The 26,156-nt window shown below is 39.0% G+C and overlaps 1 protein-coding gene across 1 annotated transcript in view; it reads left to right on the top strand.

Moving 5' to 3' along the window:
- Positions 1-26,156, top strand: part of Itih5 (inter-alpha-trypsin inhibitor heavy chain 5) — an 86,406-nt gene that overhangs the window by 15,196 nt on the left and 45,054 nt on the right. Inside the window, exons 3-7 of the mRNA XM_071599781.1 lie at positions 5,840-6,003; positions 6,872-6,973; positions 10,193-10,443; positions 24,426-24,595; positions 25,407-25,523. Of these exons, the coding sequence (XP_071455882.1) occupies positions 5,840-6,003; positions 6,872-6,973; positions 10,193-10,443; positions 24,426-24,595; positions 25,407-25,523 (804 nt within the window). The remainder of the gene's footprint in view (positions 1-5,839; positions 6,004-6,871; positions 6,974-10,192; positions 10,444-24,425; positions 24,596-25,406; positions 25,524-26,156) is intronic.

The raw sequence follows: 26,156 nt of genomic DNA, 5'->3' as shown, positions 1-26,156 counted from the left end.
TCCAAAGGTGTTGTTGATCTTTATAAAACATAGCAAATGAAACACCTACAGGTCATAAATAGCTTAGAGTTTGGAGTAACTAACAAGATGACTCCATGCCACTCACTGGCAAGTCACACTAAAGTAGGACTGTACATTCACATGTCTACAGAGACTGGGAAAGTGTTCCTGTTTTCTGTTGGTGCATAAAAATCTGCAAAACTTAGTGGTTCAAAGCAACAGCCATTGCTTTATTTGATTTGTGGGGTAGAAATTTGGGTAGAGCTCATGGGGGTTAATTCTTTTGGCCAATCACATCAATGGAAGTTGCTCAGTGGTATTCAGCTGGCAGATGGGATGATCTGGAGGGTCTAGGAAGCCTTCACTCAATGCTAGGCTTGGTGGGAGAGGAGGCTGAAGCTGGGCTCACTGCCATCATTCACTGCAGTACCTGAATGTGGCCTTGCAGCATGGAACCATCGAGATGGCTGGACATCTTACATGGACATTCAGGACCTTGAGAGAGCATTCTAGGAGACCTGGATGGACAAGGCTTCTCATGACCTGGCCTTGCAATCCCAGAACATCACCTCTAGAGTGTTCTATGGATAATGTAAATCACTAAGGTCCAGATTCAAAGGGAAATGAATCAAACTTCACCTCTCCATGGGAGGAGAAAGAATTTGTGATCATTTATTATTTATTTTTATTAATATTTTTTGGGGGTGCTGCTGGGGATCAAACCTAGAACTATATGTGATTTAGGCAAGGGTTGTACCACTGAGCTATACCCCTAGCTCATGATCATTAAGTTATTTTTCATTTTTTCTTGTGATAAAATGCATACAATTAATGTCTTAGCTCTTTTTAAGTACATAGTTCAATAAGTACATTCATACCATTGTTCACCTACCACCACCATCCAGCTCTTTTTTATCTTATAAAATTGACACTCTGTCCTTTTGAAGCAATAAATCCCCATTGATTGCTTTAGCTACCTCATGTGAGTGGAATCACACAATATTCGTCTTTCTGTGTCTGGCATATTTAACTTAGCATAGTGGCTTCAGGGGTTACCCATGAAGCATATAACAGGATTTCCTTTCTTTTTTAAAGTTTGAGTAATATTACATTGTATCATATGCCACATTTTGTTTTTCCATTCATCTGGTGATAGATACTTGGGTTGTTTCCACCCTGTCGTGAGTGGTGCCGCTCTAAACGTGCGTGTGCAGATCTTGGCCATTTTTAATCCATTTACAATGGAGTGGACTAAGATGGGAATAAGAAAAATCCTAGTGAAAACACTACCAGTCTCAGCCTCAAGGGGGCAATTGGGATTGAGGGGGCCTGGGGTGAGAGGGGAATGTGGGATATTGGATATATTGATATGGGGCTGATCTGAATGGGCATCGCCATCACTACTGGCAGATGATGGTGCTATGGGAATGAGAGCTAGAGTTTCCCCACTCGCTATTCCAATAGAAATAGGTATTATAGATTTTTGTTTAAAATTTCCCAATTTTTAGATGTTGTACTCTAAACGTGAAAAAAAATTTAAAAGACCACAAGTCAAATAAAATGCCTACCAGCTGTATAATTTGAGATCTCTTACTAAAGCACACTGATCAATAAAGATATGTAAATGATTGATATAAGGGCCTTATCTGTTCCAAAAGTGGAGATGAGAAAGAATTTGTGATCATTTATTATTTATTTTTATTAATTAATGTGACTACTCAACTACTCTGCCATTATAGTCCCAAAGTAGCCAGAGATAGTATGTAAATGAATGGATGTGGCTGTGTCCCAATATATATATTTACAAAAGCATGTGGCCTGCCTTCCATAGTTTGCCTACCCCAGGTGTGGATGAATTAGAGAGGAGGGACATCTGAAGAGAGTTTCAAACTATAATTCAAAAAATAATTACAAAGGACTGGTGGATGATAGGAGGGATTGATTAAATATAGTACATTTAAAACGTTATGCAACTATTTAGAAAAGAATGAGTTAGACCTTTTTGTTCAGCAGCAAATGGCATTTTAAAAAATGGCAGCCCTTTGACATGCCACTTCTCCTGTTAAGATAGGATCTGTTCTCTTTGCCATTGAAATTGTGTTTTTGTGCCTGTCATGGCCAACATTATAACAGAAGTAATCCTATGTGAAATTTTGAGGCTGGGGCATACAACAGTGACCACCTTTCTGTTGGGAACACTACCATGTGATCAGTGAACCTCTAGCTTCTACATAATCATTCTGAGGGAGCCCCTCAAATGAGTGAGCCTACACTCAACACATTCAGAAGGATCACATAGAGGGGCCCTGGGATAAGATAAAATCCATGCCAGCCATCTCATTTTCATAACTCCAGCCACCATTTGACTGTGAAAGAGCCAGGTCCCAACCTAGTCCTTCTGGAATCTGTGACCCACAGAAACCATGTGAGAAAATACTAATTGCTATTGTTTGAAGTCACCATTTCAGAGTGATTTGTTATGCCTAGTGAGATAACTGGAACATTGGTGAAGAAAGATGAACAAACTACTCTATTATCAGATGAAATTAAAACAAACGACTACAGTATCTTTATGGAAAGATATACCCCAAACTGTTAAATACTGCCTCTGGGGAATGGAAATGTGGATCCCAGGTGGGTGGGAGATGCATACTTTTCATTTGACATTCAGTGTAATTTGAAGTTTTTACCATGTGTCTATGTGACTTGCTATTTTTTAAGAACTAGTTTAAATTTTAAATAAAGTGGAGAAGGATAAAGTTAAAATTTTCTTAGTTCACAGGATTTTTTTTTAAGCTTCTGATTCCCATTAACTTTGCATCTGCAGAAATCAGAACTATGTGCAGTATATTTTTAGACTTTTCACAAATTCATATGGGTGCAACCAAGGACTTTTTTTTTTTTTTTTTTTGGTACACCAGCTCAGATTTAGAGATAAAAGAATATATTTAATCATGAATAATTTAGAAAGAAAATCTGCTTCCAGAAATAACACAAATCAAAGTCAACACTTCATCTCAATTCATGGTTTTAATTCATTCACCTTAGGCCCCTTTTTTTGAAAGATCATGAGATACAAATTTTAATTTAAAGAACGCAACAGGTTTTTAAGCTATGAAGATCATTATCATTGTCATCCCCAGTCTAATACCCATCATCTTTACTGAAATGTATTAAATGTTTTAATGACATCATTTAAAAGAAACATTTGGTTAATCTTAATGAACTCTTTTTTTAATTCAAATCACATCTGTGTAGAGAGACAGACGTTGTCCTAAAGAAACTGGAGTTTCATAAAAGAATGTTGTACAATCCAATTATTTCTGAATTGGGGAGTTATTTCCTAAATCCCAAAGTTTTATTCCACACTTTTGGCTTTGTCTTTAGTTCTGTGGATCTCAGAAGTGGATGTGATTCTAGTGACATATTCAAGCCTTCTCAATTTACAGATGAAAAACTATGCAAAGGTGATCACCTTGTTAAATTACGGTAAAACAGTGGTTCTCAAACTTGAGTATACATCAAGATCTCTTGGGCAGCTTGTTAAAACACGGGTTGTGAAACCCATCCTCTGGGCTTCTGAATCTGTGGCTTGAGATGGAATCTGAGAATCTACCTTTCAATCCCTTTTCTGGGTTGATGCTGCTGCTGGTCTGGTGGCCACACTTCGAGAACCACTGTTTTGAAATCACTTTTGTCAGACCAAACTGGGGGATTTCTTTTCCTGTTTTAGCTAAACCGCTTTCAATAGGCTGTTTATTTATTTATTTATTTATTTATTTTTAACCTGATCCTTACTTAGCTGTTCTCTATGTGTTATCTTCCCGAACTTTTCACACATGTACCCCAACATTTGTCCTAAGCTGTTCCAATTTTGTCTTTTCCTTCTCCAAGACTGGAAGTTCTGCCATAAACCAACACAGACACCAATGTTCCTGACATGCTCACATGGAGCTCCCCCACTGCTCTGTTCTTGCTTGTGATCTTGGCTCTGATGCTTGCAGTTGGCCCTCCTGGGGGTATTTGAGTATATTCTCAGATCACTTTATGTGTATACCCACTTCTCTAATGCATTGTAGAAGACATCTCTTGAGCAATTTGTGGTTTGCTGGGCTGACCATCCATGATTTTACTCAAAGGTTTCAAGTAACTTGTTTTAAATAGAGTAACCTTCTGTGGTGACCCTTTAGAACAGGTATATGATTGCCCTTCCTGTCACGGGGACAATACGCCTTGGTATCAACAGATTGTAACCTTGTATGTATTTTGAAAGTGAGCCTAGGCTTGTAAATAAAGCAGGTGAGGATTGAATTACTCAGATGTTGCCCAACAGCAGAGAGTCCAGTTCCATCAGAGTAAGCTGACTCCATTCAACATTTATTGAGGCCTGCTGTGTGTCACATACCAGGCTGAGATTGGAGCACACAAGGGTGAGTAGGCCCGTTGACACAGAGCTGCCAGACAGCCTCACATAATGGTAGCAGGTGTGCACTTTGGAGCAAGTGGGATTCGGTTCAAGTCTCATCTCTATTACTTGTTGGTATGGACAAATATGTTCCCTCATTAAGCTTGAGTTTTTGCCATAAAAGCGAGGGTAAAACACCTCCTTTGCATGTCTGTCCCAAGACTATATAATGTCTTAGTCTGCTTGGGCTTACACAACTATAGACTGAATGTTTTACACAGCAGGAATTTGTTTTCTTATATTTCTGGAGACTGGAAATTTCAAGATCAAGGTCTAGCAGGGTTTCATCAATGGTGAGGGCTCTCATCATGGCTTGTAAATGGCCACTTCTTGCTGTTCACTTATATCATGGCCTTTCCTTGGTGTGTGCACTTGGAGAGAAAGAAAAAGAGGAAGGGAACCCAGAGCGTGTCTCCTTATAAGAGGCATCTTCTCCACTGTGTCCTCTTATATGAGCACTAATCCATCCTGAGGCTCTATCCTCATGACCTAATCTAACCTTGATTACCTCTCAAGGAGCCACCTCCAAATACCACCACATTAGGGATTAGGGCCTCAGCATATGAATTGAGGGCACCACCCAGTCAGCTCACATTTGTGAATTGCTCAGCCAGTTCCTGGGGTTAGAGAATCCCTCTTAGTAACACCTTTTCTCATGGATATTTCCTTCCTTCTTTGGGCTTCTGCTGCCAACTGTCTTAAGACATAGCACTATTGCAGAGACTAGAAAAAACAGTGAATGGTTTTACTGGGGTGGGGAGTCCTTAAATTTGCATTGTTAGCAACTACTCTTATCAGAAGCTTTAGGGATAAATTTAATTAGCACAAACTTAGACTTTCTTTATTCTGGGAAAATTCCCCAAAAGCTCTCTTGAGTTTAGTATTGATTTTTATTTTATAATACCATAATTACAGTCCAGATGGGGAAGCCCTTGCAGATAGTGCCTCTAAATGGATATTGAAAGGAATTTGAAAATGTGAGAATCTTTAGGCATGTTCTGATGTTACAAGTGGGTGATCCTGTAAATGTGATCTCCAAGTTGATGAAAGTATTAAATATGTTACATATTTCTAAAATTCTGATAATTATTGATCTATTGAAGCAATGTGTCTTTTCTGTTAAGTTGGAAATCTTCACTATGTTCTCTTGTTCAGATTAGTTTAAAAGAGTTGCTTCTGTGTCGTGAATTGATTATTCAGTTAAGGTTGCTTTTACACGTTAAGGGAGTTAAAAATGGGGACATAGGGACAACACGAGAGAGAGGTGGGGGGGGAATCACATGCCAAAGGCTCTCAAATGCCTACATCTACCCCAAAATATTTTCATCATGTTTCCATGCATCAGGAAGAATCCTGTTGTTTTAATTTCAACAGAAAACCAAGCCCTTGATGACAGAATTCTCGGTGAAGTCCACCATTATTTCTCGTTACGCCTTCACTACAGTCTCCTGCAGGATGCTGAACAGGGCTTCTGAGGACCAGGATGCTGAGTTCCAGATGCAGATTCCAGCTTCAGCTTTCATCACCAACTTCACCATGTAGGTGGCATGCTGGCGAGAGATGGAGCTCTGTGTGGGGGTGGTCCAGATTTGTGTGTGGGAAGGATTCACATCCCATTAGACGGCGTGTGGATCCGAGGGCTGATTCCCCTTCTTCTTTCCTTCTTTGGTTCCTTCCTGCCAACCTTCCTGACTGCCTTCATCTCTTCCATTCTCCTTTCCTTTCCTCCTTCCTTTTCTTCCTCTTCCTCTTTCTTTCCTATCCCTTTTCCCCTCCTGGTCCACGCTGGGCCAGGCTGTCTTAGGGGTGATTGATTTACTTCTAAAAAAAAAAAAAAGACCATGTTGCTTGCTCCAGAAATTTCAGCTGGGAGAAATAGTCCATTAGCAAGTAAACAAATAGTCAGTGACATCATCTTGGGCAGTGGGGAGTGTTGTAGTATAAAGATGGCAAACAGGACTGAGAGGGGCTTCCTTAGGAAGGGAAATGAGGGAGGGAGGTGACAGGGGCCATGGTTAGGTTGAGACCCGAGTGAGACAGTATGAAACCTCTGACATACTAGCTGAGGTTTTTTTTTCTGACTCAAGAGGTAAAAATTGGCAAAACAGGGGAAGCGTTGGGTTTAATTTTGGTCTGGGCAAGAATTGAGTTGGTGAATCTTCATGGACGTTTGAGCAGTTATGATTTTCTCCTGGAGAATCAGAGACACCCTGGGTTGGGTCTTTTGAAAATTGCCCTAGATTGAAATGAATGGTTTAATGCTAGTGCCCTCGTCTGGAATGCATTTAATCTGCATATCTAAGAGGCAAATAAAAATATTTTCTAGGGTTGTCATGGTTCTGAGAACCATGTTTGAGTCTGTCTTGGAACTGCAAGCTGGTAACATAGCTGTCTCTCATGTTTCAGGATTATTGGAGAAAAGGTGTATCAGGGTGAAATTACAGAAAAAGAGAAGAAAAATGGTGATAAGGTAAAAGGGAAAAGGAATACAACCACAGAAGAAAATGAGTAAGTATTGTTTAATTAGGAATTAAAAATCTGGTTTTACAGTGTCACGTTTTCTACCCCTTGACCTATTTCTTGCTGTCCTCCAAATATTTTTTCTTTTTTTAATCGAAGTAATAAGTACATGTGATTAACAATATAGTAGATGAACATTGGTAATAAAAAAAGATAACTTTATTACACCGTTCCTTGGTTTTTACTTCCTAGAACATCTGCTTCTAATATTTCTGTGCTGAGTTTTCTTTGTAGTTACCTCCTAACTCTAAAGTGTACGATAGTGTTGCTTTTTCTTGATTTCTTAATAAAAATAAAGATACTATCTCCTGATTGTGAAGAAAGAGGATTTAGCAAATTTACAACAGTCCTACTTTCTCTTTGCGTTCAACATTTCCATATTATTATTTTATTTCTTCTTCCGCTGATGAAGTGTTTCTACTCCCCTAGACTTTCCCTCCTATCTTTATGTGGGGATTGACCCAAGGACCTCATGCATCCCAGGGGAGCACTGAGCTACATTTCCGTCCCTGTCGCTGCTTCCTAAATGATGACATTCCTTTTCTTACCCTTCAGTTTACCTCTACTTATTCATTTCTTGAACTCATCTTTTGTCACGTAATCATTGACTTGTTACATTTTCATTAATGTTATTAACGTTTAAATTCTGATCTATAATGATACTTGTATTCTTTGTAAACTTGAAAAACAAGTATTTATTGAAAATCAGCTATTTACTGAAAGCCAATAAATAGCCTTTGCCTTTCAATTACTATAACAATTACATTAACAGAAGAACAGCCTATCATACACTAATAAGATTACATTTTCCCCTCAACCAGACAAATGTGAAGGCCTCTGTTCCCTTTGCAGAGAAGTGATCTAAGTACCTAGATAAAATGGTCCAAACTTGTAAGCCTGATATTTTTTCTCATTAATAAAAGACACAGCTTTGAGAAAGTTAGTTCTTTAAAATTATAGACTGCCAGGCCTTTGTAGTCAGTTTGTAAGAATGGAACATCTTGCTCTGGTCTAAAAGACCTGAGTCATTTTGATACTGAAAGCAAATGAGGTTCAGAGCTTCAGATAAGGCATTTTCACATGCAGAATTCCACGTTTATCTTAAAGTTACAGTTTCCAAGGACACAGAACTTTGGGTCTCCTTCTTAGTCCAGGCTGACGTTAACAGCCTCACAAGCACCCCTCCTTTGCTTGGTGCCTGTCCAAACTCAGCTTCACTGATTTTTTACCTACACCCTACCCTTCCCCCAATCCCATAATAACCCAGTTTCTGCCTTTGTTTGGTGAGATGCCTTGCAGTGCCTCTGGTATGTGGTCTGTCTTGCTGCAGCAAATTATTAAACCTCACTTTGTATTCTGCAGCTGCTTCCCAGGTTGTCTTTATCAAAATTGTTCAGAGTCACACCACAGCTTACTTTAGTTGGATCATAACATACAGGTTTCTGTTTTTTGTTTTTTTTTTTTTTCTGGAGTTTCTAATTGCCTTCCTCTTATGAGAGAGAACTTAATTTGGTTACTATTAATGTTGAGCAAGACACATAATTCATTTGAAATGAGGACAAAATGAATAGCCATAACCAAGTTTATGGAAGCAATGACATCTACATCATCCAGAAGCCTGGCCAACAGCAATTGGAAGACATCATTGATTGGGAGGCATTCGGATTTCAGAGCCATTAAAACATGCTGTGAAAACATGGCTGTCTCCAGATCCATGGATATTGTTATTCCTTTGAAGCCTCATTACAAAACATTTCCCCTGGAATCACTTTTCATTTTCTTGTGGGTTGCTTTTGTGATTTCTTGGATTCCATATTTTTTCTCTTTCTTGCTTTTTACTTTTACTTTGCTGACATATATTCTGAAGTAACTTCCTCAGAATGTGTGAGGGATAGATTTTCTGAGCCTTCGTAATATTTTATAATATTGTATGGAATCAAAGGTCACAGTGATTTTCCTTTTGAACTCTGGGGTATTGCTTCAAGGCCTTCAACATCTAGTATCATTGCTGTTGTCTTTGGTGTGATCTAGTATCATTGCTTTTACATGTTTTCTTTTTTTTATTAGCTACACATGACATTACAATGATCTTGGAAATACATACACATTTGAATCATTGGGGTATAATTTCTCATTTTTCTGATTGTACAGATTGCAGAATCACACTGGTCATACAGTCACCTATATACATACAGCAATCATGAAGTCTATTCTATTCTGCTGCCATTCCTACCCCCCCTACTCCTCCCCTCCCCTCCCATCATTTTACATGTTTTCTTCATCTGGTAGTATGATATTTTACCATAATGGGTTTAGCTATCAATCCTTTTCTGTTCATTCTGCCCAGTGTTCAGTGGAACTTTCTGTCTCTTTTCACCTCTGGGAAATAGGAGTACAAGAAGTCTATCGGCTTATTCATTCATTCATATATGAATTAGAATTATTTCCCCTCTATTTGGTCCCCTTTCTTAGTCTTATCCTATTGTGTCCTCTTGAACTCAAAGTCAGCAGTCTCTCTGAGATTATGCCAAACAAAATCTTTGTGTCTTTCCTTTAGTGAAGCCCCTTCCATTATGTCCTGAGCTATAGAATTCTTACTCTATACTGAATCTCCCAAGTATTCTGGAACCTTTCTGAAATATGTTATCTACTCACCCCTCCTGCTCTTCATCTTTTGGTGGCCAGCCCGCCATCTTGAATCAGAGAACCCTCACTCTGAGTACTGAAAGCATTTGGATTAGTTCGTATTTTTATAAACTTTGCAGTCCTTTATTTTGCCCTAAACACATCCACCAAACTTAATCAAAGTGAAAAAACTAATTATGAATTAATTTGTCCATCCTTGTAGAGAGAGCAGTGAAATTCACAACTTGACTCCAAAGCTCCTTCTTGTAGTGGTTTATCTACTCAAAGGTCCCCTTTCTCTTTGCCCTCTTAGGTCTGTCTCTGGTAGAGGTAGGAAAGGTCAGTTTTTGAATTCCCTTCTATTCAGTATTTGTTTGTCCTCGGTAACCTTCCTTTGGGCAGGTTTTCAACTTCTTTTAAGACTCATTTTTATTTTTCCAGTCTAAGGACTCACCCTGCTGTACCCACTGGTCTTCTTGGCATCCTGGTTAAAAGAGTATGGCGGGTGTCCTGAGGGAATTGAGGAAACCTGGCTTTTTCTACTCTGAACTCTACCTGTGGCCTCATTTTTCTTCCTGACAGAGAGAAGGGGGCTGATACGTTCAGAGCTTCTCTAGTGATTCCCAGCAAGGACAAAGCCATCTTCCTCCTGAGTTATGAAGAACTTCTGCAGAGAAGGCTTGGGAAGTATGAGCACGTCATCAGTGTGCGACCCCAGCAGCTGGTTGGGAGACTGAACGTGGAAGTGAATGTTCTGGAGAGGTCAGGCATCACGTCCTTGGAGGTGCCCCCACTTCACAACAGCAGGCAGAAGGGAAGTGGGAGAGGGGAAGGTGAGTACCAATTGCTGGTTGTGCTCAGATCTTCTGGGTCAAGTCAGAGCTGCCACTAGGCACTCCAGAAGTCTGTAGAAGGAATGGCACCCCTTCCTCAAAGGCTTGAATTTTTGTGGAAATTGGAAAGATAGCAACAAACCAAAGACAATGGCTGGTACATTTTATTTTTTAAGGATCTGGTCTCTATCAGTAAATTAAAAGATGTTTTAAGTGTTTTTTTTTTTTTTTGACACAATAATCCCACTCTTGCTAAGGAAAACATTTAAGATTTTATTGGGCATAATCACATGCAGCAATCTGTGTGGTAACATTTATTGTAGCAAAAACATTTCATCAGCCTAAATATTCAATGATAAGAAGATATTAGTATAATACGATGGTAATCACGATTCAGCATGTGATGGGAGAAAAGATAAAACTGTACGTATAAATTTATATGCGCCTCTGGGCATGGTGATGTGTGCCTTAACCCCAGAAACTCTGGAGGCTGAGGCAGGAGGATCACAAGTTCAAGGCCAGCCTCAGCAATTTATCGAGGTCCAAAGCAGCTTAGTGAGATCCTGTCACATCATCAAAAGGGCGGGGATATGGCTCAGTAGTAAAGTACCTCTGGGTTCAATCCCTAGCACCAAAAAAAAAAAAAAAAAAAAAAAATATATATATATATATATATATATATATATATACACACATACATGCAAAATTGTGCATATTGTAAAATATGTTAGTTGTGTTAAATAAAAGTTGAATAGAAAGTTTTATAAAATAACAATAGTTTTATGTTAGGAACATGGGATTGTAGGGTTGTTTTTAAAAATTTATTTTTAATCATTCAATTATGTTTTTTTTTTTTACAATTAGATAATGAAAAATGTGTTTTGTAGGTGACAATTTCATTAGCAGGATCATTCAGTATAGGTTCTTCTCAAATTCTTATTTTTGAAAATGCATTTCATTTATTGAAAATATTATGAATCATTATTGTCTAATTTTAATCACTATTAATTACAACAAGTTAGCTTGTGTTAGATATTTACTTGCGTTGAGCTCTGTAGTTAATATATCAGTAAAGTTTATTGTCAAATTGGATGATGAGACAGATATATTAAAAAAATTTTAACAGATTTGGAATGACACGATTTCAGGCAATCGTGACATTGAAAATTGTGAATGACATTGGAAGGTAAGGAGAGAAATGACTAGATAAATGGAATAAAAGAATATAGGCATTTAACATTTTTCAAAATTATTTAAGGCCTAGAGCTGGTATAATGAAGAGCAAACAGAAGGGAAGTATGTTCCCCACCCCAGCCCACAGTTTAAAGACTTTATATTGAGAAGTCGTTCACCCTCAGGGACTGTGCATTCCCTGGCTCTGGGACACTCAGGTCCTTGTTGTGTGTTGACTCCAAACCCTGAACTTGATACCCACTGATACAGCAAAGCCATTGCCAGGGTCTCTGGCATTCAGAAATGGATTGAGATACAGCAGTCATTCTCATGTCATGTTGGTGGTAGTCATGTGGTTAGTGGATTTTAGCTCAGTTTTTGACTACTCGTGAAAAAACTACGGCACCCCTGGAAGCCAGCTTGCACACCCATACAGTGGGCCATGGCAAGGTGCATTGTATGTACAGCCTCTGGTCCAGAGTAGAGCTTGGTAACTGCTCAGGATTGTTTTTGTTGTCATTATTATGATCACCTTATATTTACTATCATTCTCTGCACATCTCACCCCCCTGTTAAAGCTCATAGGTGGCTTTGAAGCAGGCCTGTGCATCTCCTTGAGGGATTTAACCCAGTGCCTTTTACATAGCACATCATTGAGTGTTCAAATCAGAGAAGAAAAACCAAACAAATAGCCAGGAATGTTTTAAAAATTCATTTCTCTAATCGTAACTTAGAGGGCCAAATGACAGAAACATTTTTTTAGGGGAAAGACTACTCTCTGAGTTGGTACAGGGAGTGGGGTATCTGAAGTGCTCTGGGTGACACGGGGTCAGTGAATGTGCCTGTAGGAGGTTCTGAGGGCAGCTGTGCTAGTCAGCAATGTGTGTGCTTTTGCCTAATTTTCTGAACCACCGTGATTCTTCATAGCTGTGTACATTTTGTAATGTATATGTATATGTGCGTACATGTTGTGTGCATGTGTGTGTGTACATATTGTGGTGCATATGTGTGTACATGTGTGTATAAATGTGGTGTGTGTATGAATGTGTTGTGGTGTAAATGTGCATGCATGTGTGTGTGTGTACATGTTGTGCTATTCGTATGTGTGTTATTCTTGGAGGGGGTAATGAATTGCAATTGTTGTTTAAAACATTGCTCACTGTTTACGTTCAGGCCCTGTTAGAATTCACAGGAGTTTTTCCAGACCATTGATCTCTTGGGATCTGTTTATTTATTTATTTTTTAAATTGTTTTTTTAGCTCTTCATACCCAGGCAGATACTTTGCCTTCCAGAACGTGGTGGTTTCACAAGTGCATCTCAGAGCCAGGTGCAGTGGATTGATTCCCTTGTTGCTGTTCTTCATTCCCATCTTTTTGAGCTCAGCTGTTATTTTTCTTGCAAAATGGTAGCCCCAGCAGTGTGAAGCACAGGATGTTGTGATTTTTGTCTGGACAGTGTTGCATGTTTCCAAAAGAAATACAGGGTAGAGATCAAACTGGGGGTTGGGCCTGCACCAGATCACGAGCTGTAACTGTGTGAATGTGCTCCAAGGCAGAACATGACTCTGGTAGATCTGGCTGTGGTTAAGAAATCAGACTTCTGCAATTTGTCTAAGCTAACCTCTGACCAGTGGACCTGGCTTCATCTTGAAGGCTGCATCTGGATGGGGTTACTGTGTGTGGTACTAGACTAAGCACTTGGCATACATGTTAGCTCATTCCGTCTTTTTATAAGACCCTCTTAGATCAGGTTCTTTTAATCCTCACTTGATTTATGAAGAAACTAAGGATTGACGTGGTCCAGCTATATGGACAGTGTCTCATACTTGATTATTAATGGAGACAGAATGTAAACAGATCCATCTGACTCCAAGTTCATGCCCTTAGCCATTGTACTGTACTATATTCTCACTGAACAGAATATTTTAAACTTCTGGGGCATGAATCCAAATTCCATATCTCTTCCCAGTTAAATTTAAACATTTTTTAAGGTTAAAAGCAAGATGATCGGGCTGGGATTGTGGCTCAGCAGTACAGCACTCACCTACTATGTGTGAGGCCCTGGGTTTGATCCTCAGCACCACATAAAAATAAATAAATAAAATTGTTGTGTCCAACTACAACTAAAAAATAAATATTAAAAAAACCAGCAAGATGATCTATCTTTGCCTCAGTTTCCTTGCTAGATGAATCAGAATTGGATCCACATCCATTGAATTATAAATTAACAAATCCTTTCTCAATGTAAAAGTTAATTGAGATAATTTGGAAACTAAAACATTATAATTTCAAGATTATTAAAAGAGTTAATATATGTGTAAATTTTCACTATGACAGATCCATAATGACCAGTGGTTAGATAAATAAAATAAAGTGAGAAGTAAGAGACCTTACCTGTTTTAGTCCTCATTTGGCTTTACATCAGTGACTCTCAAACTTGACTTTTTCTAATAGTAACCTTGAGAGGTTGAAAAATAAATCCAAATGGCCAAGCCCACCCCAGCTTAGGTGAATTAGTGTTGTTGGTGCGGGGAGGGAGATAGTTTCTAGGGAGCTGTATTTTTAGGTTGCAATTCTGCTTTTACATGAATAACTTAAAAATTTATATGGACTTTAAAAATTTTTAGTGATTCATAAAGTAAAAGAATAATGCTGAATATTTTTCTGCCTCTCTGCAGGTATGGTTCTAATGACTCCATCCTTTATAGACCTTTATAACATTTGCCCATTTTAAGTGCAGGGTTCAGTGCTTTTTAGTACATTTGCAGGTGCATCAACAGGTATAAGGATAAATGAAATGTGGAATATGGACATGAGGAATATTATCCAGGCATGAAAGAAAGGAAGCACAAATTTATGTTACAATATGGACCTTGAAAACATTATGCGAAGTGAAAGAAGCGGATTCAGAAGGTCACAGGCTGTACTATTCCAGTTATTTGAAATGTCCAGAGTAGGCAAATCCACACACACAAAAAGCAGATTGGAGGTTGCCAGGGCTGCGGGGAGGAAGGAATGAGGAATGATAGCTTAATGGTTGTAGAATTTTTTTGGTGGTGGTAGAAATGTTCTGGAACTTAATAGAGGTGGTGAATGTACAATTTTATGAATATACTAAATGTCACCGAATTGTACACCTGAAAATGGTTATTTTTGTTGTTGTTGTTCTGTGAGCTTCACCTGAGTTTAAAGGAAAGGGTTGTATCCTAGATTGTGATACCTTCTCTCTCCATGCCCTGGAAGCCAGTTTCTTGTGCTCTTGGGCACTTAGCTGTGCGTCATTTACATGCCTGGGAAAGCAAATGATCAGAGTAGGTGGAACTTGATGTGTGGCTTGCATTTTAATCATATCACCCTGATGTACTCTGTCTATAAAATTTTGGCTTTCACATAATCCTTAACACCGAGAAAGCTTAATGAGCACAAAGGGAGGTACTGGCAACAGCTTCATTACTCTTTGTTGGAAGGTGAATGTAAAGAAAGACGCTACAGCTGTCCTGAAAAACAGGCCACATTCCCCTGCAAGATCAAGTCACCACTGACCTGAGATGAACACAGTGTCTTGCACTTCATAGATGCCTAATGAGGAGTTGAATAGAATCTGTTTCAAACTTTTACTTATGTCTTTCTTTAATACCTTCACACCATGGCTCTGTGCTGTCAGGGCTCTTTGGGGGCTGTATCCTCAGACCCCTAAGATTGTGTCTGGGATACAGTAAGTGCTCAATAAACGTTTGTTCAATGAACCAAGGGCTAAATAATTATTGACAATGAAAGTGCTACTGGGTTTTCAACCCTTTCCTGGCTTACCTTGGTGAATTTTGCTTCATTTTAGGCTTAACTCTTACCTTGTTTTGAAGGAGGAATTAGAGGAGAGAATTAATAATTCACCTTTGTTCCAGAAGACTCTGGTTCCAAAAATCTAGATAAATACCGCTTTTCTAGGGTTGCCAGATAAAATGCAGGATACCTTGTTACATTTGTATTTCAGATAAATAATATGTGTCATGCAATATTTGGGACATACTAAAAAGTTATTCATCATTTGAAATTCAGATGTAACTGGACATCCTGTATTTTGATTTTCTAAATCTGGCCTCTCTCCCTTATTAAAGGGCTGCATTGTGATTCACCATTAAGGCCCTTGTACTGCGTTCCTCCCCTGGCTCCAGTCTCCACGCGGCAGCTGGAAAGGCATGGCCCTGTTTGGCCTCTAAAATCTCTGTATATTTGCCAGGAAACAATTTTGTTGTTGTGTGAGAGTTTCCAACATTGTTCAGCACAGAAATTATTCAGGTATGAATCATTTGGCTCCAGAGTTGGTTTTGTTTTGTTCCGTAATGTCAGTGTGCAAGCCCACATTATCTTGTGTGTTCTGACATCCACGGCAGTCTGGCCAGGGACACCTGGGAGCAAGATGGTCAGAGAGACCTGGGAGATTGTCACAGGGGGCTTGGGCCTCCTCTCTTTGGCCTGATGGAGAGGGGCAGCCCCATGAGACTGCACTCTTTGCTTTTTCCTGTTTCCTGTTATCTTGACCTGCTGTGTGAGGTGGTTACTGTCTACCACAGCTGTGGCTGGAGCCAGAGGTCGTCCAGGGGATGTGACACTTTCACGATGAGGCTTCCATTCTCTTGAAGGGCTTCTCTGACCATCTTTCCCAGCTGCTTACTGACATGTTGGTCCTTTTCTCGCTATCTGTCCATCAGGCCTGTCTTGAGCTCTTGCTGCGTTCCCAGCACTGAACCAGATGCCTGGAATCTAAAGGTGGCTACGACATGTTCACTGTCCTTGAAAAACCAGAGTCAGTAATAGATTTTTTTAAAAGTTTTTAATTGTGATAAAAAAGCACATAACGTAAAATGTGTTGCCTTCACCAGTTCTCAGTGTGCAGTTCATTGGTGCTAAGTACATTTCCATTGTTGTTCGGCTGATCTCCTAGACGTCTTCATTGTCCCAAACCGAAGCTCTGTGTGCATTAAACAACTACTATTCTCTCTCCCTGCAGCCCCCAGCAGCCCCCATCCTGCTTTCTGTGTTTCTGAACTTTAGATACCTCTTTTAAGTGGAATCTCTCAGTATCTGTCTTACTGTGGTTGATTTATTTCACTTGGCATGTCCTCACTGTTCAACCATGTTGTGTCAAAATTTCTCTCCTTTTTATTATATTTTGTTTATCCATTTGTGTTAACAGACACTTGGATTTGCTTCCATTTTCTTGGATCTTTTTTTTTTCTTTCCCCAGTGGTGGGGATCAAGCCCAGAGCTTCATGAATTCTAAGAAAATGCTCTACCACTGAGCTACATCCCCAGCCAGTAGGTCTTGTGAGTAATACTGCAGTGAATGTGAGCATGCAGATATCTTTTTGAGATCCTGCTTTCAATTCCTTTGGACATACCCATAAGTGGAAGTGCTGGATCATGTGATAATTCTGTTTTTGGTGTTTTGAGGGACCACCATATCATTTTCCAAAGCCCCTGCACCATTTTTCATTCCCATGAATAGTACACAAGTGTTCTCATTTCTTCATATTCTCAACACTTGTTAATTTCTGTTTCTTTGGATAGTGGCCATCCTAATGGATGTGTAGAGTTGGAAGTTTTGAATAATAAGAAAACAAAACTGCTGTATGATTGAATCTATAAAATGTCACCCAGTTTTTCTCAATGACTAAGCCTTGTTCGGTCTGCCTGCGAAAGGACAATGTAAAGGACTTTAACAGAAATCTCTTAATCTCATATTTCTTTGGTGCTATAGCACAGCTTTTGAAGGATTTCATGTAGCTCCATTTGAAATCCTTCAAGCAGGTATTAGATTCCCAGTGGACGAAGGATGCTGTCAGGCAGGGATAGTGCCTATTTTGAGAGTTAGCTGCCATTAGGACAGGCGCATCTGCTGAAGGATTTGCACATGTTTTCATGAAGAGTCTGGCTTGAGAAGTTGGTCAAATATGGAAGCTGAAACTTGGTAATGTGTTATTTAGGAAGAAAGTACATTGAATAAATAGTGAAGAAAGCTAATATGCTAAGACATCTGGGCAAACGTTGCTTAATTATAAGAGTCAAATTTGAATCCTGTCAGCTGTAAAATTGCATTTTTATTCTATTCCATATATTGCTATCATATCTACATGATACTGTTTTCCCCAAAGCAAGTAAAATACCAATCATCAATATTGGGGAGGGGTCCTTTCCAATAAGAGAACTGTATGTAATAAATTTATGAAATAACCAACTTTTCCCCTCTATATTGCTTCAGTGTTACTAGTGTCTCTTCCAAAGCTGTGCTGATTTGCATGAATTTTGTCTTTATTGCCACCACCAAAGGATAGTTGCCTAATACACACAGTACTTTTGACTGCCCTAAATTTAAGAAATTGCCTCATTGGATTCCAGGTGAGCTGGTACATAAACAAATATAAACAATTTAGCCTCTTTCCAAGGGGGAAATGAGCAGGCAGTGTTTGTTTGGAAATCCTTTTGTAAAAGCCCCAGGTGGTGGCTGCTTTTCACAGAGAGTAGCCAAACCCAAGCCCACAGGAAACAGAGGCCAGGAAATCCCTCTGTCTGTGGACCCAAAAGCGTGTAGCTTCCAGCTAATGTCCTTGAGCATGGTTCTCGGCTCCGGAATCTTTCCACCTTTAGATAGTTTATGTAACAACTGTCTCCCTTTTATTTCCCCATCATTGTCTAGGAAGAAAATATTTGTGTATAACATCTTTGCTCTAGAATAAGGGCATAAATTTATTCTCTCCAAACCTTGTGTGTACCATATATATATATATATATATATATATATATATAGAGAGAGAGAGAGAGAGAGAGAGAGAGAGAGAGCGAGCGCATGATTTGTCATTACAAGATAGAATCAGAGAGATGAATATTTAATAGCACTTATAGTTGTGATTTCTAACTTTCTTTGGACTCCTTGGAAGATATAGTGAAAGCTAAGGATCCTCTTTTTAGAAAAAAAAATTGTACATATGCTTCTACATGCAAAATTCTGCAGATCGTTTCAGGTGTCTCTAGGGCATATCTTTATCATATTTTATAAAGATTGTTCTTCATATAAACAATCTTGAATTCTTTGTTACAAATGTTTGTTATGATGTGTCTGACTTGACTGATTGCTTTTACCAGGCTTTTAGTGATGAAGAGAAAATTGTTTTGGTAAAATGTAAACTGTATGTCATCAAAGAGTATTTTTTTCCCCATAAGTTGCTTTTTGATGATAGACCAAGAGTACAAGAAGTGACTTCTGCGGGGTGGGATGGGGATATGTGTGTGGAGTGAGCAGCCGTTATGGTACCAGGCACCAGGCTCAGCACCTTTGGCTGTGTGATCTCACTAAATCCCAACAATGATCCCATGATTGTGGCACAACTCCAGTTTAACAGATGTGGAACAGAGGCTTAGAAGGATTAAGCCAGTCATTTGGAGTCTGTAACTCTCAAGCCCACTTTGGTATAAGGTGTTTTCCAAAGGTGACACCTGCTTCTTTCTGGAAGACTAGGCTGTCAATAGGAATACAGCCTCACAGGACACTGGTGGCCTGAGAGGCTGAGAGGAGCCAGTGGGCGGAGAAATCAGGGCCTGCTGCATGCAGTCATGGGCCCCCGGGTGTATCTTGCAAGAGACCACCAATGTCTGAATTAAAACAGGAAGACCATATGAGACTCAGCCTCCCCCATCGGAGCAGCCACCAAAGTTGGCTCCTTCCCCCAAGCAAGTGGGCAAGAAGGAAAGGAAACAAAGAGGAGGAAAGAGACAGGACACTCATTAGAAAAGTAGGTCAGATGCTCCCCTCCTCTGTTCGCCTTGCACACTCTTCCCCAGTGCTCCTCATTGTCTGTGGAACATGTCCCAGAATGCCAAGTGCCCTGCTAATACAGCCCATTGTGCCCAGGAAACACCGTTCCCACTAAAGAAGGCGAAGCAGCATTGTTGTGCTTTGGGGTTTTGGTCAGTAGCTCTAAGAAGAACCTATACTAACATAATTAGCAGATCCTCCTTCCCCCCCAAAAAGGGGATTTTACTTTCTAGAGATATGACTCTGGGAATTGTTCTCTGTAGATTTTTTTTTTAAATAGGTAATGGAAAATTCATTTGGTCACTTTTACTAACTGGTGCTTAACGGGCAAATGCATCAAGAGCTCAGCTTCTTGGTGCGTAATCAGATCAAGAATCACTCCACTCTTCATGTAAAATAAGCCCATTTAGATGAAACTCATGAATTTTCATCATGAATGAACAAACACCGAGGTCAATAGGAAGCGAAAATAATAATACACTATCCTTTCTCATGGTCCATATCAAAGAGCCTAGTCAAATGAATTATGAAGAGAAAAATTATACTTTTTAATCCCCAGTACTTTCATTCGACCATGAATGTATTAATTCAGGGTACTTGTAAGAAACATTTTCATGAGAGAGATCTGAAGCAAGACAAAGTAGGTACACGCTGGCAGCATAAAGAAGAATCAAATCTAATTATTGCAGAATCTTAGAGATAATCTAAGCACTGCCTAATTACATACAACAAATTTTATCGGCAATTTTTTATATGTAAGACGCATCAACTGTGTGTAAGGAACATGTCTATTTTCTAAGCAGAAACTGGAATCATTTGGAGGGCTTGTTAAAAACACACATTGCTGAGTCCCATTCCCAGCTTCAGACTTGCAGTTTCTAGGGTGGGTCCAAGAACTGGAACTTCTAGCCAGCTTCCAGGTGGTGGTGCTGCTGCTGGGGCAAGGTCACACTACGATGTCCCCTCTACCACGGTCCTTGCAGGTGATTACTGCAGAGTTTTCTCAAACACCTCTAATGAGCTGAGTGGTGAGAGCTGCCTGCACCAATAAACATCTTACAGTTGGCTAGTACCGTGCTGAAAAGTGCTGCCCCACAACTCTGTGCCTGGTCCAATTTCTGCCAGCTGGGATTTCTCTGGATACACCTAGTCTCCATATAAATGCCTACACTAACATGTTTACCCAAGGGAAAAAAAAAAAAAAAACAGGCGTTTGTTTGGCCAATTATAATAGGTTCCATGCCTGTTCAGACTATTCTGCCATCTGGCTCCCAAGTTCAAACCTTAAGAGATTCTGGGAAACAGAATAAAGTATACTAATATTTTGTGTACAGCTTGATGAGTGATTGTATATAAACATATCCATACAACTACCTACCTTGCACGTCAAGATTCAGGACATTTTCATCACCCCAGAATTTCCTTTGTGTTCTTTCCAGTCAGTACCAATCCACCAAAGGAACAATGGGTGTACTTCAGTTGCTGTGAGCCAGCAAGTATGTTTGCTCTTAAACTTCATGTCAATGGATGTGTAGAAGATACACGGTTTTGTATTTGGTGTTTTCAATCAACATGACCATGAGATTCAACCATGTTGTCAATAGCAATAGTGAGCCTTTCATTTTTATTGCTATGTAGTATCCCAAGTTTGACATACCTTACAGTCTTCTATTTAATTCCTTCTTCTATTTTGTATATGTTTAAGGTTGTTAGCTGGCATGACTGCTTACCATGAACCAGAATGGTGCCAAATACCTTATGTCACTTCATCTGGTCAATAATGTTATATTGGCACTCCTATTAATTTGTTGTAGAGATGAGAAACTAAGGCTCAGTAATGTGCAAAAGGTCTCACAGCTAATAAGAAGTGGAATCAGTATTTGAATGTTAGTCCTTCTGACTTATGACCCTGAGCTCTTAGCTACATGTTGCTATGACTCTCATTCTTGGTGCTTTACCAGTGGTCACCATGGTGACATTGATCCCAGAGAACTACAGTTTCCTCTCTTCAAGGGCCTTTCCATTTTCAGCCCTCTTTTCTTCCTATTATGTGATGGTCCTGAGGCTTCTTCAGCTGTGCCAGTAAACTGCATGGGGACACTTGTCAATGTGCCATCTTGATTTTTTCTAACTCCTTCAAATGAAAAGATTTGTTGGAAGGAGTTTGTTTCTTCTGTGATTTCTTTTTCTTTAAAAAAAAAACTATATTTTGCAAACTCTCTGATCACTTCCAAAATCCCTGCCCTTGTTAAATGCAAATAATAGAATCAGTTTAGTCCTGAGGTTCCTGTTAAGGTTACACCTAAATTGTCTCTGAAAAATAACTGTCTGCTCTGTTGAAGGAAGTGTTTAAACTTCCTTTGACTTTAGTGTCTAATAAACCCTTAGCAGATAGAAGTTTATTCTTAAGTACAAATTACTGGGGCCATTTATGCTTCATTTCCTTTTTTTATTCTGCTAATTGAAGATGGGAAATTAGTGGTCAGCCTATTCCATGTTATCAACTTGAATAGATTTTCAAAAATAATCAGACACTTATAGCAATTTAAACCTGGCTTTGATTCCATATATGGATAAAAAAATCCCTGCACATATACTTATGATTAAGAATTCTTATTTTCATTTTGACTAGGAAATCTTATTTTTATTTTAAATCTTATTTTTATACTACTTATGATGCATTCATATTTCAAAATATGGGTTTTTATTGCTAAGTACATAGGCTGGTATTGTTTGCACTTATAACCGTGGTAGTCTGCTAAATAGTTCTTGTGTTCTAGTAGGAACTGAAGCTCAGAAGTAAAAATGGGATTCTCTTTGCTTAGTATCTCATTGTGCTAGTTTTAAATAAATTACACAAAATTCATTCTTCTGATAATCTTTTTGTAATTCTAATTCGTATCCTAAGACTCACTTTGGGGAAAACTTTGGGGATTTTTTTTTTTTAAACAACCATATGCTTCCTGGACAAGAGTGTGTTAGGGCAACTGAATGATTCATGAGCGAAAGGCTTTCTTTATGGACTAATTCTAACATATGGAAGAAATGACAGAATTTGAAGTCATCATTTTGTAGATCTAATGAATTAGTGGACCTAGCTTTCATCAGTCATTGGTAAAAGTATTAAGTGTACTATCACTGCAGAATGTCTGAACTTTTTAAGGGGATGAGGGTCAGGCCCACAACACCTGCATGTTGTCATTATTGGTACCACTAAAAGTAGACAGGGAGATATTGTGTACCATCTAGTGTGATGGAGTAGAAAGAGCTTGCCATCACCTAGAAGGTGTTCCATGAAGATACTTCACCTATGAAATCTTCATCACCTATGAAGTAGTTCAGTAGCATCAAACCTGAATAATCAAGCTTCCAGCTCTGACTTCCAGAACACCAGTGAACACAGGGGATTGAGCGGTGGTGCTCACAACTAACTGCACATTTGAATCACATGGGCAGTTTTTCAAAGACCTAATGCCTAGTCTTCATCTCAGAACAATTTAATGAGACTCTATGGGCCTGGGCATCAATATTTTTTTAATAGCTCCTCCAAATATTACAGTGTCAGCAGAAGAGAGGAACAAGTTCAATGAGCAGGATATATATGTATGTATATATGTATGTGTGTGTATAGTTTTAGTTAGGTTTGGCATCACTGTGACCGAAATACCCAGCAAGAACAACTTAAGGAAAAACTCATTTGGGGCTCATGGTTTCAGAGTTTTCATTCCATAGATGGCCAATTCCATTGCTCTGAGCCTGAGATGAGGCAGTACATCATGGGGGAAGGATGTGCTGGAGGGAAGCTGCTCCTCTCAAGGTAGCAAAGAAGCAGAGAGGTGGGGTGGGACTAAGTGCTACAGGAAAGATTCACCTTTCCAGGACACACACCCCCAGTGACCTCCTCTAGCCACGCCCCCCCCTTGCCTATAGTTGATCCTTTCAAAATAGGATAGCTCACATAATCCAGTCATTTCACCTCTGACTTGTTAGAGTCTGTAAACAAGTCAGGATGGCGCCTGGCATTTTGCCAGAGAAATGTTAGGGTCTGTAAACAAGTCTGGATGGCGCCTGGCAAAATGCCAGAGGGAGTGGTTTGTGAAGTAACGCCAGGGAGCCCTTAAGTGTGGAGATTTCTTATTGGTTGACTGATGTATCTAGTTTATGCTAATTAAGATAAGCTGTGTGGAATGTATAAATAACTGCTCCTGTCCTGCAATAAATGGCTCCCACTCCTGCTGTATCAACGTACACAAGTTGCTCGTCACCCCCCAGTTATTTTGCTGCAGCCGGACTGCGGCACTGACTGTTCTTCATATCCACACCATAACATCATAACACACACACACACACACACACACATATTTCAAAAAGAAGAGATATAGAGGGAAGGGACACTTGAGATTTAAAGACATTCTAAGAAACATTAACCAAATATGATGTGGGGATTTTGTTTTGAACCTGATTCAGACAAATCAACCACACCATGACATTTTTAAGAGAACTTTAAGACTGAGTATTAGACAATAATAAGACATCAAGCATTATCTTTGTTACTTGTGATAATGGTTTTGTAGTTATGATAGGAAAATATTCTTTTGTTACTGAAATATTTGGATGGAATATGATGTCTGAAATTTGTTATAAAATGATCTAGAAAAAAGCTGAAATAAAAGTAGATACAAGCAATTGGCAGAATGTTGCTAATTGTTTCAGTTGAGTGATGGATACATAGGGGGTTCATATTGCTATTCTTTCTACTTTTGTGCATTTTAACAATTTTCATAAAAGGTTCAGAAAGGAGCCATAACAGTGAAATATACGATAGCATATCTCTTACATTGTGGTATGTTAGTAACACAAAGTCTCAGAAGGTTATATGATCTGTACACCTGCAGTAAGATGAAGTCTAACCCTCTTTGTTTATACAATATTGACTCTTACTTCTTTTTAGGGAAATACTTTTATATTGTTATTTATGATGTTAATGTGTTATCTGCAGATGATTTGGGGCCACCTCCTTCTACTGCTATCAACCAAAATGAAACTTTTGCCAAGGTCGTTTTTAAGCCTACTGTGGTACAACAAGCCAAGATTGCCCAGAATGGAATTTTGGGAGATTTCATCATTCGATATGATGTCAATAGAGAAAAGAGCATTGGAGACATCCAGGTACCAGGCTTTGTGTTGCTATTTCATATTGGTAGCTTTTTGTTAGACTCAGAACTATTGATTTTGATATTTAGCTAAGGGCAAAAGCTCTTTTTGGTTCTTTGTAAATTTGTTTTACCCCAAAATATGTCTTCAAAGAAACTAGAGATGATCCTTGCTGGAAGCTGAGGGTACCTATTTCCTGCTCCAGTAATCTGGACAGCTAATGAAATCTAAAATGTAATTTTCCCTGTGGTGTTTTAGATGAGGTTGGAATTTTAGTTCATCTTCAATTTTAATTAAAGGAGACTGTTCCACAGCTTATTTCCCTTTAGGTTTTATTGCTCCAGAGACAGGGTGGGAATATTAAAATATATTAATGTGCATCCAGAATGTTGACAACCTTGATGTCTCAATGCGTACAATGCTTGATAAAAACTAGATAATGAAAAAAGTAGGATTCACACGTGGCAAGGTCAGAATGAGACAGATAGTTAAAGTTGAATGGGTTGTCATGATCAATACTTTCTTTTTTCAGTGCTGGGGATTTAAATCCAGGGTCTCACTCATGCTAGACAAGCACTCTGTACTTACACTCTCAATCCACTGATCAATAAATTTTAAAGGGATGATTCTATCCTTATAGGGATTGATTAGCATCTGGTTCCCTTAGAGGGATCAGAGCCACAGATAATTTTGCTTTGGGTGTGGAATGTGACCCTAGACTATTTCATGCCATCTTAGTTTTAAAAGCTCCATAGATTAACTATTTTGGATAATTTTCCTCCCTACTCTGAGTACTACCATTTTTTACTTTGTTTTTCCTTACCAGGTTCTAAATGGCTATTTTGTGCACTACTTTGCTCCCAAAGACCTTCCTCCTTTGCCCAAGAATGTGGTTTTTGTTCTTGACACCAGTGCCTCTATGGTGGGAACCAAACTCCGGCAGGTAAGTGAGTGCCACCTGCCTATTTTTTTCCTGTCTCAGGTTTTTCTGGGACAGTGATCTGCCTTGTGAATAAAATTTCAGTTGCTGCCAGATATCTGCTTTATCATGCAGCTATTCCTAACCACAGAGAACATTCCTAATTGATTAATTTAAGCCATGGATGTAAACCATTGTTCTAGCATGTTGGTTTTTAAGAGAGCAGAGGGACATGCTGTAGAAACACCTTGACATAGGGCACTGGCAGAGTGGATAACGTGAGACAAAGGAATACACTGAGAGGACCACTCAACCACACAGCCATTGTCCACAGAATGATTCTGCTCAGTGATGATTCCTTGGAGAATAACAGAGTAGGATCATTGGAAGTCCCCCTGGCATAGCCTTAGAATAAGGAATTCAGGTCTCCATAATTCAGGATTGATATTTTCACAGAATTTGCAGTGAATCTTAAAATTCGAGGGCTGAAAGGGATTAAGGGGCCATGTACTCTGCTGAGAAATTAAGTTATCCTGAAAATACAACTATTTACATTTTTTTAAAAAACAAATCATTAGAAAAGATGATTCCTTATCTTACTTTGGTATCATAAATATCATTTGGGCTATTTGTAATATATCCACAACTTTTATAAGG

The sequence above is a fragment of the Marmota flaviventris genome, chromosome 12 (assembly GCF_047511675.1).
Source record: "Marmota flaviventris isolate mMarFla1 chromosome 12, mMarFla1.hap1, whole genome shotgun sequence".
NCBI lineage: Eukaryota > Metazoa > Chordata > Mammalia > Rodentia > Sciuridae > Marmota > Marmota flaviventris.
This window is presented reverse-complemented; position numbering and strand designations above follow the sequence as displayed.